This window comes from Ranitomeya variabilis, chromosome 6, assembly GCF_051348905.1.
Source record: "Ranitomeya variabilis isolate aRanVar5 chromosome 6, aRanVar5.hap1, whole genome shotgun sequence".
In the NCBI taxonomy this organism is placed as follows: domain Eukaryota; kingdom Metazoa; phylum Chordata; class Amphibia; order Anura; family Dendrobatidae; genus Ranitomeya; species Ranitomeya variabilis.
The window spans coordinates 444,143,848-444,158,446 of NC_135237.1; the positions used below are offsets into that span (position 1 = coordinate 444,143,848).

Here is a 14,599-nt window from a genome sequence, read left to right on the forward strand (position 1 = left end):
TTGTTGGGGGCCTTGGACAGGTAAGCATCTCTGCCTGTATACTGGTGTTTTTTTTTTTTTGGTCTAAACTTAATTTGTCCAGTTACTTTTGAGCCTCTGAAATGAGGAGGCTTTGTAGATAAGTGGTTGCAGTTTCCAAACTTTTCACAGCATGTTTTTGCTCAGCTCCTTTATTTAAATCTAAAGGTCTACACTTCAATTGCCTCTCAGCTGTTTCATTTTAAATCCAAAATAGTAGCCTGCAGAGCTGAAATCACAAAGATTCAGTCACTATATACTGGATATACTTGCAAGCTTATATTTTATGCTTTTCAATACAATGTTTGATTTTATGGGTACAATATAATCTTGTTTGGACTTTTTCGTAAGCCCCTTTTATAATACATATATACCTTTATCTACACTGATACACCCCAGTATACACAATTAGGCTACTTTCACACTAGCGTTGTTTGCTGTACGTCCCAATGCATCGTTTAGGAGAAAGAACGCATCCTGCAAAGTTGTCCGCAGGATGCTTTTTTCCCCCATAGATTTACATTAACGACATATGGCCACACGTCGCAACCGTCGTGCGACGGTTGCGTCGTGTTTTGGCGGACCGTCGGCACAAAAAAAGTTACATGTAACTTTTTTTGCGCGTCATTTGCCCCCTCCTCCCCGGACCTTACAATGGGGCAGCGGATGCGTCGTAAGACTGCTTCCGCTGCCCACGTCGGGCATCACTTTCACAACGCGTGTCGGGCCGACGCATAGCGACCGCCCCGTGCCGACGCTAGTGTGAAAGCAGCCTTACATGCACAGCTTAGATACACTTACACATACAATTCCAAATACATATACACACACCTGGAGATATGATTACGTATCAGGGACTCTGCTGTCACCCACAAAGTGCTATCTTGCTTCTGTATGACTGGCACACGTGTGGAGATCCTCCAGGCAGAAGTAGCCCCAGGCGTGGCATGATGTTACTTCAGCAAGCACACCTACACTTTTACAGGTGTAATGCTGGACTGTGGCCGCTCAGCAGGCATTCAGGTTGGACACCTGTCGGAGGACCTCTCCTGGGAGCAGATACTCCTCTTCTACCCAGTTTGCCATGTCCCTGGCTTAGGACCAAAAGAAATTGCGTGCTGTGTGTTTGAGACCCATACCGTAGGCTATAATGATCATAGTGACTGTCCATTCTTTTCTTCAAACTGGTTGTCCGCTCTAAAGCGACAGTTGTGCAGTCACCCTATGAGAATTGTCAAATCGCGCACTACGCACATTCATCAGTGTTGGCAACTGCAGTCATGCGACCACATGTGTGCAATCCGACTAGACTGACTTGACCTTGGTCAGTGCCAGTGTATTGAGCGAGGCTGGAAACCATCCAGTTAGATGGTGACCAGTAGTATACATATCGTATATTTGTGGTGACATAACCACTGTTTCTGGCGCTGATGCCGGAGAATCGTCACAACTCGCAGTGTGTGGAATGTGACAGTTCACAAGTCTGCAGTCACCTAGTGATTGCAGACTTGTTGTTTTAGACCAGCAACCTCAGTAAAATTTGATTCATATAATCAATCCATTTTTTTTTTAACCCCTTTACGACTAATGACAGATTTATCCGTCATTGGCCGCCTCCCCCTGTTTGGTGCGGGCTTTGGCGACGAGCCTGCACCTTTTCCAGCACATGACAGCTGATCTTTTTTTATTTTTTATTTTTAAATTTTTTTATTTTTATTTTTTATTTTTTTAATCGTATGTAATTAATAAAATAATATATACTTTGGACTTTTTGGTCGGTTTTCTTTCTTCTTTGTTATTTGGCAATTCCCGATTGTTCTCTTTTTTATGACTATCCGATACATATGGTAGCTTTTATTCTCTGATTATTTATTTAGCAAATTTGCTTTTACAATTCAGCTTCCATTTTGGATACCTTTGCTTTTATTAATATTTCAGCTGACATGTGCGGCTAACAGCTGCAGGAGGAATCGCAATCCTCCTGCAGCTGTTAACCCATTAAATAGCTCTGTCAAATGCTGACAGCGGCATTTAACATGCATTTCCGGCAATCGCGCTGGAAATCCACCCATCGGTGACCCCCTGTCACGTGATCGCGGGTTACCGATGCGTTGGCATGACAGATTGCTATGAGCATCACCCGGTGGTTGGCACTCATAGCAAGTCAGGTATTCTTCTACATGTGGGAGAGCCGTTTGGGTTTTGGCAGCTTCTAGTCTCCCTGGGAGACTATTGAAGTATGCCAAGAGTGAATTTTTTTTTTTTTGTAAAAATACAAAAAAAATTATAAAAGTTCAAATCACCCCCCTTTCGCCCTATTCAAAATAAAATAAAAATTAAAAATCAATCATACACATATTTGGTATTACCGCTTTCAGAATCGCCCGATCTATCAATAAAAAAAAGATTAACCTGATTGCGTAGCGAGAAAATAAGGCAAAACACCAGAATTACGTTTTTTTGGGTCGCCGCGACATTGCATTAAAATGCAATAACAGGCAATCAAAAGATCGTATCTGCACTAAAATGGTATCATTAAAAACGTCAGCTCAGCGCGCAAAAAATAAGCTCTCACCTAACCAGAGATCACAAAAAAATGGAGACGCTATGGGTATTGGAAAATAGCTCAATTTTATTTTTTATTTTTTTTAACAAAGTTTAGATTTTTTTTTTCACCTCTTAGATAAGAAATAACATAGACATGTTTGGTGTCTATGAACTTGTAATGACCTGGACAATCATAATGGCAGGACAGTTTTAGCATTTAGTGAACCTAGCAAAGACGCCAAACAAAAAGCAACTGTGGAATTGCCCTTTTTTAGCAATTTCACCGCACTTGGAATTTTTTTCCTGTTTTCCAGTACAAGATATGTTAAAACCCATGGTGTTCAAAAGTACAACTCGTCCCACAAAAAAAGCCCTCACGTGGCCATATTGACAGAAAAATAAAAAAAGTTATGGCTCTGGGAAGAAGAGGAGCAAAAAATGAAAAAGCAAAAACGAAAAAAGCTGCAGTCATGAAGGGGTTAAAGATGGTAGCCTGGTAATTTGATAATTACTGCAGGTCTGAGTGACTACTCTCAACCTCTGTAATTGCCAAAGGATGATATGTGTTACACTTTCTTTTTCTCTTTTTTTTTTTTAATAGGTGCAATCCTTTAAGATAAGGAATACATTAAAAGTTTTTGTGTTACAGAAACTTCAGCTGATGAGAGTCTAAAAGATCCTTCTGAAATAGTTTGGAGTTCCAGTGATAACGACTTGTCAAATGATGGCAGTAGCAAGACAATTTCACAGCCTGATATTGCAGCTGTTTCCCCACAGAGTGTATGCAGGTCGCAAGACATACAAATCTCTTTTTCTAACGACAGGTCAAGTGGAGGTAAGTATCTCTTCTCAGTTGGACGTCACTTTTTCCATATTATATCTGAAGCCCCCATACATATTATACTATCGACCGAACCCACCGATAACAAGTTTGGCTAACAGTCTATTGTCTATAGGAGCCCTGGACAACTAGTTATCAGGATAGATGTTGATCTGGAATGTCCCATTTTGGACTGCCGATCACTTTGTTCTCTTGGAGATAAGCCGCCATCAGTGATTCCTGGTGAAGGCTCTCTCATGGAGAAAGCAGGAGCTCTCGGCCGAAATAGTTACTCTGTTTATGGGATAGATGCCTGTAGGCAGGGCTGTGGAGTCGGTAAGCCAAACCTCCGACTCCTCAATTTCCATGATACCCACTCCACCAAAATGGGCTCTGACTCTGACTCCATAGCCCTCTCTGTAGGTCAAACTAATGGCCGATGTGTAAGGTGCCCTGCAATGATGATGTAGTAAAGGACAGTGGTTTCTTGCTTTCATATTTTTTGATCTATATGCAGGTTGTACATGATCATATGTGATTCCAGTATAAATGATCCCAAACAGACTCTTAAATAATGAAAGATATGTTTAGTAGTTGAAAATCGTGCAAACTGTTAACACATGATCATAAAATTTAAAGATTTGTAAAGATTAAAGGGAATCTGTCACAACTCATTTTGCCGCTAGAACTGTGGCCACCGGCATCAGGGGCTTATCTACATCATTCTGTAATGCTGTAGATAAGCCCCCGATGTAACCTGAAAGATAAGAAAAACTAGTTATATTAAACTCACCCAGGGGCGGTCCGGTTCGGTTTGGGTCCAATGGGCATCGCAGGTTTGGGTCCGGCGCCTTCCATCTTCATACGATGTTGTCATCCTTCTTGCTTCTGTTGCGGCTCCGGCGCAGGTGTACTGATTTGCCCTGTTGAGGGCAGCGTAAAGTACTGCAGTGTGCAGGCGCTGGGCTTCTCGGACCTTTCCCTGCGCCTGCTCACTGCAGTACTTTGCTCTTACCTCAACAGGGCAAATCAGTACGCCTGCGCAGGAGCCGCGACAGAAGCAAGGAAGAGGACGTCTTCGCATGAAGATGGGAGGCGCTGGACCCGGACCGCGACGCCCATCGGACCGGACCGTCCCTGGGTGAGTATAATCGAACTTGTTTTTCTTATCTTTCAGGTTACATCGGGGCCTTATCTACAGCATTACAGAATGATGTAGATAAGCCCCTAATGGCAGTGGCCACAGTTTATAGCGGCAAAATGAGGTGACAGATTCCCTTTAAAAGGGTTGCCTAGTCCAGATAACCCTGACCATATATTCTACTGAGACCCCTACATTAAAGCCAGAATATAGAGCTGCTCTATAGAAGTGGCTCCTGTTCTGGTTGGCTGTGCAGTCTTTGTATTAGATGGCCCTCTCTGGTAATACTACACTGCAACTGGTGCTGCAAGGAAAATGTCATTTTCAGCTATAACGGCTGTTTGCCGATAGTGAGACTCATTCTGGAAGGAATTGTCTCTGATGAAAATAAAGCATTATCATTGCATGCAGAAATATTAAAAAAGTATGCAAGTATACTTTACCTCGAGAACCAGTGCCGCTCCTCTGATTTCAGCACTATGTACTCTTGTGCGCCAGAGGTCTCATCACATGACTTTTACAGCCATTCAGTGGATGTTGATTGGCTGTAGTGGTCACGTGTTATTGTTTGTCACGTGGCCATCAGGGAATGCAGCTCTGTAATTGGAGGAACAGTACCAGTCCGGGAGTTAAGTACACAGTATTTTTTCATAGTGCTGAATAATGGGGGGTTGTCCAGTAGCAGACAGCCACCTTAATCTAACACATTCATACTATGTTCACATCAGCTATTTGGCTTTTGCTTCTAATTGAAGCCACGTCACTGTGTCAGATCTGTTGCACGACAAACACGTCCGGTATCTAACCGACTCTATTGAATGATAAAGTCGTTCACCAGGTCCCACCACGGAGGTCATTGTTTCCATAGGAAAATAGAGCTGCACTATCACCACTGTTCCTGTATAGAAAGATAGAACCCAGACTCATCCTCCTGATGGAGCCACAGATGCAGTGTTAGCAGGGCCTACAATGTAGACATAGCCAATATATTTGTGTAAACTTGGGCGACTTTATAAAATTGCATTATGCTGACATTGCAAAATGCTTTTCTACTTCTTTGTCTGTATTTTTTTCCACCACAGGTGATGACCCTCAGATTACTGACTGGCAAGATGACAGTGACCTGGAGTGTGGGTACGGAGTGGGCAGTGTGTCTGAAGCTGCGGACAGTGAGGTTGAGATCTCAGACTCTGAGTCAGTGCCCAGTGACATGTTCATTTCCGGGACACAGAATGATGTCCAAGCTTTGAAAGTAAGTTCTGCTTTTTTCATTTGTGAAAATCTTGGAGCTTCTGCCTAATACACAGTCATTACTTACGCATGCACTGCCGGTCAGCTTTATAACACCAAGGGAACATTGACACCTGGTTGAAGTCTGTTTGACAAACACATTTGAACCCTGCATGCTGCTATGGCCGACTTGGGTAAATGCAATTATCGGCCATATGATTTTCAGAAGTTAAACATCGGTTGTTGTTTTTTTAAATTCTGATTTACCTATAAAAATTGAGCTGCCAAAAATTACATCTTATAACTGTGGCAATTAATGGCAAACAGCATGGTTTTCAAATGCGCTGCTCAACCACAACATGTGAATGTTCCCTACAGATCCTTAGCTTATAGCATGTGTATAATTGCACCGAATAGCTGTACAAGTGGTATTTTGCCTTGATAGATTCATACTATGTAAATATTTATACATACCAGTCATACTTTCTCATACTTTATGGAGCATGCTTTACGATTCAGCTTAGAAGGCTGTATGTCATGGATGTTATAGGGGTTTTCCCATTGTACAAAAGTGGCATACCCAAGGTAATTACCATTAATTCTTGATATGTGCTGTTTTCACATCTGTGACCTTCTCCCATTGGAGAACAGGGATTGTTATGGTTCTCAATGGCAAGAGAACATAGCCCAGCAAACATGAGTACTAGCTCTTGGAAGGATGGAAACTAAACTGACCATGAACTAAACCTGCCGCACAACTAACAGTAGCCGGGTAGCGTTGCCTACGTTTTTATCCCTAGACGCCCAGCGCCGGCCGGAGGACTAACTAATCCTGGCAGAGGAAAATATAGTCCTGGCTCACCTCTAGAGAAATTTCCCCGATAGGCAGACAGAGGCCCCCACATATATTGGCGGTGATTTTAGATGAAATGACAAACGTAGTATGAAAATAGGTTTAGCAAAATTGAGGTCCGCTTACTAGATAGCAGGAAGACAGAAAGGGCACTTTCATGGTCAGCTGAAAACCCTATCAAAATACCATCCTGAAATTACTTTAAGACTCTAGTATTAACTCATAACATCAGAGTGGCAATTTCAGATCACAAGAGCTTTCCAGACACAGAAACGAAACTACAGCTGTGAACTGGAACAAAATGCAAAAACAAACGAGGACTAAAGTCCAACTTAACTGGGAGTTGTCTAGCAGCAGGAACATGCACAGAAAGGCTTCTGATTACAATGTTGACCGGCATGGAAGTGACAGAGGAGCAAGGTTAAATAGCGACTCCCACATCCTGATGGAAACAGGTGAACAGAGGGGATGATGCACACCAGTTCAATTCCACCAGTGGCCACCGGGGGAGCCCAAAATCCAATTTCACAACAGTACCCCCCCCTCAAGGAGGGGGCACCGAACCCTCACCAGAACCACCAGGGCGATCAGGATGAGCCCTATGAAAGGCACGGACCAGATCGGAGGCATGAACATCAGAGGCAGTCACCCAAGAATTATCCTCCTGACCGTATCCCTTCCATTTGACCAGATACTGGAGTTTCCGTCTGGAAACACGGGAGTCCAAGATTTTTTCCACAACGTACTCCAACTCGCCCTCAACCAACACCGGAGCAGGAGGCTCAACGGAAGGCACAACCGGTACCTCATACCTGCGCAACAATGACCGATGAAAAACATTATGAATAGAAAAAGATGCAGGGAGGTCCAAACGGAAGGACACAGGGTTAAGAATCTCCAATATCTTGTACGGGCCGATGAACCGAGGCTTAAACTTAGGAGAAGAAACCCTCATAGGGACAAAACGAGAAGACAACCACACCAAGTCCCCAACACAAAGCCGAGGACCAACCCGACGCCGGCGGTTGGCAAAAAGCTGAGTCTTCTCCTGGGACAACTTCAAATTGTCCACTACCTGCCCCCAAATCTGATGCAACCTCTCCACCACAGCATCCACTCCAGGACAATCCGAAGATTCAACCTGACCAGAAGAAAATCGAGGATGAAACCCCGAATTACAGAAAAAAGGAGACACCAAGGTGGCAGAGCTGGCCCGATTATTGAGGGCAAACTCCGCTAAAGGCAAAAAAGCAACCCAATCATCCTGATCTGCAGACACAAAACACCTCAAATATGTCTCCAAGGTCTGATTCGTCCGCTCGGTCTGGCCATTTGTCTGAGGATGGAAAGCAGACGAGAAAGACAAATCTATGCCCATCCTAGCACAGAATGCTCGCCAAAATCTAGACACGAATTGGGTTCCTCTGTCAGAAACGATATTCTCCGGAATACCATGCAAACGGACCACATTTTGAAAAAACAGAGGAACCAACTCGGAAGAAGAAGGCAACTTAGGCAGGGGAACCAAATGGACCATCTTAGAGAAACGGTCACACACCACCCAGATGACAGACATCTTCTGAGAAACAGGAAGATCCGAAATAAAATCCATCGAGATGTGCGTCCAGGGCCTCTTCGGGATAGGCAAGGGCAACAACAATCCACTAGCCCGAGAACAACAAGGCTTGGCCCGAGCACAAACGTCACAAGACTGCACAAAGCCTCGCACATCTCGAGACAGGGAAGGCCACCAGAAGGACCTTGCCACCAAATCCCTGGTACCAAAGATTCCAGGATGACCTGTCAACGCAGAAGAATGAACCTCAGAAATGACTCTACTGGTCCAATCATCAGGAACAAACAGTCTACCAGGTGGGCAACGATCAGGTCTATCCGCCTGAAACTCCTGCAAGGCCCGCCGCAGGTCTGGAGAAACGGCAGACAATATCACTCCATCCTTAAGGATACCTGTAGGTTCAGAGTTACCAGGGGAGTCAGGCTCAAAACTCCTAGAAAGGGCATCCGCCTTAACATTCTTAGAACCCGGCAGGTAGGACACCACAAAATTAAACCGAGAGAAAAACAACGACCAGCGCGCCTGTCTAGGATTCAGGCGTCTGGCGGACTCAAGATAAATTAGATTTTTGTGGTCAGTCAATACCACCACCTGATGTCTAGCCCCCTCAAGCCAATGACGCCACTCCTCAAAAGCCCACTTCATGGCCAAAAGCTCCCGATTCCCAACATCATAATTCCGCTCGGCGGGCGAAAATTTACGCGAGAAAAAGGCACAAGGTCTCATCACGGAACAATCGGAACTTCTCTGCGACAAAACTGCCCCAGCTCCGATTTCAGAAGCGTCGACCTCAACCTGAAAAGGAAGAGCAACATCAGGCTGACGCAACACAGGGGCGGAAGAAAAGCGGCGCTTAAGCTCCCGAAAGGCCTCCACAGCAGCAGGGGACCAATCAGCAACATCAGCACCCTTCTTAGTCAAATCAGTCAATGGTTTAACAACATCAGAAAAACCAGCAATAAATCGACGATAAAAGTTAGCAAAGCCCAAAAATTTCTGAAGACTCTTAAGAGAAGAGGGTTGCGTCCAATCACAAATAGCCTGAACCTTGACAGGATCCATCTCGATGGAAGAGGGGGAAAAAATATATCCCAAAAAGGAAATCTTTTGAACCCCAAAAACGCACTTAGAACCCTTCACACACAAGGAATTAGACCGCAAAACCTGAAAAACCCTCCTGACCTGCTGGACATGAGAGTCCCAGTCATCCGAAAAAATCAAAATATCATCCAGATACACAATCATAAATTTATCCAAATAATCACGGAAAATGTCATGCATAAAGGACTGAAAGACTGAAGGGGCATTTGAAAGACCAAAAGGCATCACCAAATACTCAAAGTGGCCCTCGGGCGTATTAAATGCGGTCTTCCACTCATCCCCCTGCTTAATTCGCACCAAATTATACGCCCCACGGAGATCTATCTTAGAGAACCACTTGGCCCCCTTTATGCGAGCAAACAAATCAGTCAGCAGTGGCAACGGATATTGATATTTAACCGTGATTTTATTCAAAAGCCGATAATCAATACACGGTCTCAAAGAGCCATCTTTCTTAGCCACAAAGAAAAAACCGGCTCCTAAGGGAGATGACGAAGGACGAATATGTCCCTTTTCCAGGGACTCCTTTATATATTCTCGCATAGCAGCATGTTCAGGCACAGACAGATTAAATAAACGACCCTTAGGGTATTTACTACCCGGAATCAAATCTATGGCACAATCGCACTCCCGGTGCGGAGGTAATGAACCAAGCTTAGGTTCTTCAAAAACGTCACGATATTCAGTCAAGAATTCAGGAATCTCAGAGGGAATAGATGATGAAATGGAAACCACAGGTACGTCCCCATGCGTCCCCTTACATCCCCAGCTTAACACAGACATAGCTTTCCAGTCAAGGACTGGGTTATGAGATTGCAGCCATGGCAATCCAAGCACCAACACATCATGTAGGTTATACAGCACAAGAAAGCGAATAATCTCCTGATGATCCGGATTAATCCGCATAGTTACTTGTGTCCAGTATTGTGGTTTATTACTAGCCAATGGGGTGGAGTCAATCCCCTTCAGGGGTATAGGAGTTTCAAGAGGCTCCAAATCATACCCACAGCGTTTGGCAAAGGACCAATCCATAAGACTCAAAGCGGCGCCAGAGTCGACATAGGCATCCGCGGTAATAGATGATAAAGAACAAATCAGGGTCACAGATAGAATAAACTTAGACTGTAAAGTGCCAATTGAAACAGACTTATCAAGCCTCCTAGTACGCTTAGAGCATGCCGATATAACATGAGTTGAATCACCGCAATAGAAGCACAACCCATTTTTTCGTCTTAAATTCACTTCTGGACAGAATTCTATCACATTGCATATTCTCTGGCGTCTTCTCAGTAGACACCGCCAAATGGTGCACAGGTTTGCGCTCCCGCAGACGCCTATCGATCTGGATAGCCATTGTCATGGACTCATTCAGACCCGCAGGCACAGGGAACCCCACCATAACATCCTTAATGGCATCAGAGAGACCCTCTCTGAAATTCGCCGCCAGGGCGCACTCATTCCACTGAGTAAGCACAGCCCATTTGCGGAATTTCTGGCAGTATATTTCAGCTTCGTCTTGCCCCTGAGATAGGGACATCAAGGCCTTTTCCGCCTGAAGCTCTAACTGAGGTTCCTCATAAAGCAACCCCAAGGCCAGAAAAAACGCATCCACATTGAGCAACGCAGGATCCCCTGGAGCCAATGCAAAAGCCCAATCCTGAGGGTCGCCCCGGAGCAAGGAAATCACAATCCTGACCTGCTGAGCAGGATCTCCAGCAGAGCGAGATTTCAGGGACAAAAACAACTTGTAATTATTTTTGAAATTTTGAAAGCAAGATCTATTCCCCGAGAAAAATTCAGGCAAAGGAATTCTAGGTTCAGATATAGGAACATGAACAACAAAATCTTGTAAATTTTGAACTTTCGTGGTGAGATTATTCAAACCTGCAGCTAAACTCTGAATATCCATTTTAAACAGGTGAACAGAGAGCCATTCCAGGATTAGAAGGAGAGAGAGAGAGAGAAAGGCTGCAATATAGGCAGACTTGCAAGAGATTCAATTACAAGCACACTCAGAACTGAAGGGAAGGAAAAAAAAAAAAAAAAAAAATCTTCAGCAGACTTCTCTTTTCTCTCCTTTCTCTGTCAATTAATTTAACCCTTTGTGGCCGGTCAAACTGTTATGGTTCTCAATGGCAAGAGAACATAGCCCAGCAAACATGAGTACTAGCTCTTGGAAGGATGGAAACTAAACTGACCATGAACTAAACCTGCCGCACAACTAACAGTAGCCGGGTAGCGTTGCCTACGTTTTTATCCCTAGACGCCCAGCGCCGGCCGGAGGACTAACTAATCCTGGCAGAGGAAAATATAGTCCTGGCTCACCTCTAGAGAAATTTCCCCGATAGGCAGACAGAGGCCCCCACATATATTGGCGGTGATTTTAGATGAAATGACAAACGTAGTATGAAAATAGGTTTAGCAAAATTGAGGTCCGCTTACTAGATAGCAGGAAGACAGAAAGGGCACTTTCATGGTCAGCTGAAAACCCTATCAAAATACCATCCTGAAATTACTTTAAGACTCTAGTATTAACTCATAACATCAGAGTGGCAATTTCAGATCACAAGAGCTTTCCAGACACAGAAACGAAACTACAGCTGTGAACTGGAACAAAATGCAAAAACAAACGAGGACTAAAGTCCAACTTAACTGGGAGTTGTCTAGCAGCAGGAACATGCACAGAAAGGCTTCTGATTACAATGTTGACCGGCATGGAAGTGACAGAGGAGCAAGGTTAAATAGCGACTCCCACATCCTGATGGAAACAGGTGAACAGAGGGGATGATGCACACCAGTTCAATTCCACCAGTGGCCACCGGGGGAGCCCAAAATCCAATTTCACAACAAGGGATCTAATAACACTGCATTACCAGTTTATTCTGATGGCTTGTTCCCTTAAAAGCTGTAGGACTTACGTAACGAACGGAGTGTTGCTAATGATTTGGGTATTATGATGGTATGCAGTGCTAAGGGAGGCAGTTGTGTAAATATCAGGCATAATCGCAAGTTACCGTACATTATTTCTGCCCACTCAAAACTGTCACTAAGGTCAGCTAAACATGTTCGGGTTACAAGGTCGGTGTACAATCCACGATTTCCAGACTTGAATCCATACGTTTATCAGTGTCGCTTTATGGTCATGAGACTATCAGCAAATCTGGAATATGTTGTCTATACACAGACCTTGGCACTCCCAATAAGTGGGGTTGGCCTAATTTGTCAGTTTTTATAAAAATGCTCCAAATTGTTATTTTCTAGGTACAGAATTTCTGCTTAAAACCAGACATTTTTAGTGATGCATGCTTTCAGTTTACACATGCAGAAAAGTTGAGCTTTACTTCTAACTCATGATAGAACAGAATGGATCCTTGGGACTTTGGCGTCCTGGACAATTCTTTCTTCCTATGAAAATGGAAAAAAAAGTAAAATCCAAGTCATGATAATATAATTACATTGTAAAATTATATTGTACGTCACTTATATTAGGAAAGCAGTAGCATCATCTAGACAAAACTAATATTTTACCAAATACAGCAATCAGTGTGTAGATAGATAGATAGTGTAATCCCTGGATATCGAGTCTGAAATCCTGAGATATTTACTATGTGTTCTACCAGACGAGGTGAATATAATGAAGTGTGTAAATATAACCAGCAGAGGGCAGCAGTGCTCCATTGCTAATCTCAAGAAACAGCTTTTAGGTCATATAAGTGTCTTAAATTAAATTTGTACATAGTATCTTAGCTTTCCACTAATGATCCACATACCACCAGGAGTTGTAGCGCTTTCAGTTGTCCTCTTTTTGTCAACTTGTTAAAAATGTTCGTTTCTTCATAATAGCTTATTCTTTGAAAGATGGACAACTTTTTTTTTTACGGATAGCACTCAGACCGTGCATACATGCGGATGAGCCCTTATAGTTATTTTATTTACACTTGACAAACATATTCAGTCCTACCAGGCGAAAAAAAATCCAGTTTATCTAAATTTATATGTTCCACCGCGAAAAAAGCAGTGCCATTTGCTCTTGCCAGAGGCTCCTCCCTCCCTGAGATGGCGGCTGGCTAGCAAATAAATATATCGGAACCCAACAGAGAAGCAATTACAAATATTGACAGATTTCAAATTATAAGTGTATTTTACATTTTAGATTGCTTTCTGGTAACTGATGTTGGTTAAATGTGTGTATATGTATGTGTGTACAGTGGCTTGCGAAAGTATTCACCCCCTTGGCTGTTTACCTATTTTGCTACATTACAACCTGTGTTTTTAAATATTTTTGTAATCTGATTTGTGTGTGATGCTTTTAGCTATCAATTAACTAACAATTGGCATATGCATATGTATTCACCCCTTTTGCTATGAAGTCCCTTAAAATTTCTGGTGCAAGTAATTAGTCACATGCTTAGTAAATGGAGTCCACCTGTGTGCAATCCAAGTGTCCCATGGTCTGTCCGTATATACACACCTTTACTGAAAGGCCACAGAGGCTGCAACACCATTACAGAGAACCTGTCACTGTGAAATTGCAGTTCAATCTGCAGAAACCATGTTATAGGGCAGGAGGATCGGAGAAAATTGATATACAGATTTGTGAGAAAAGATCCAGTATAACCTGTGATTAATTCTCCACTCTTTCTTGGAGTGTAGGTCCAGTGAGTGGTCCAGTCAGTGACTGACGGCTGTTTTTGTATAAGTATACACAGAGAGGTAGGTGTCAGTCACTGATAGGATCGCCTACTGGACCCAAAATCCCAGAAAGAGCAGCGGATTAAATGATGAAAACACAGGTTATACTTGATCTTTTCTCAAATCTATATATCATTCTGCTCTGCTCCTTCTGCTCTATAGCATGATCCCAGCAGAGTGGATCGCATTTTCATGGTGACAAGTTCTCTTTAAGCAAGAGGTACGACTAACCAGACAACAAAATGAAGACCAAAGAGATCTCTAAACAAGTTGGGGACAAAGCTGTTGAAAAGTGCAAGTCAGGGTTGGGTAATAAAAAAAAAATAAAAAAATACCCCAATCTCTGGTGATTCCCCGGAGCACCATTAAATCCATCATCATCAAATGGAAAGAACATGGTACCACAACAAAGCTACCAAGAGAGGGCCGCCCACAAAAACTCAGCCCGGGCAAGGAGGGCATTAATCTGAGAGGCAGCACAGAGACTGAAAGTGACCCTGAAGGAGCTGCAGAGTTCCCAAGGAGAGACTGATGTATCTGTCCATATGACCACAATAAGCCCCTATAGAGGTGGTCTTTATGGAACAGTGGGCAGAAAAAAGCATTTACTTACACACACCA

At 43.4% G+C, this 14,599-nt stretch overlaps 1 protein-coding gene across 1 annotated transcript in view; it reads left to right on the forward strand.

Annotated features, from left to right (window-relative positions):
* The window catches only part of SPIDR (scaffold protein involved in DNA repair), a 783,664-nt gene that overhangs the window by 44,008 nt on the left and 725,057 nt on the right, over window positions 1-14,599 (forward strand). Inside the window, exons 4-5 of the mRNA XM_077270463.1 lie at window positions 3,215-3,400; window positions 5,609-5,778. Coding sequence (XP_077126578.1) covers window positions 3,215-3,400; window positions 5,609-5,778 — 356 coding nt within the window. The remainder of the gene's footprint in view (window positions 1-3,214; window positions 3,401-5,608; window positions 5,779-14,599) is intronic.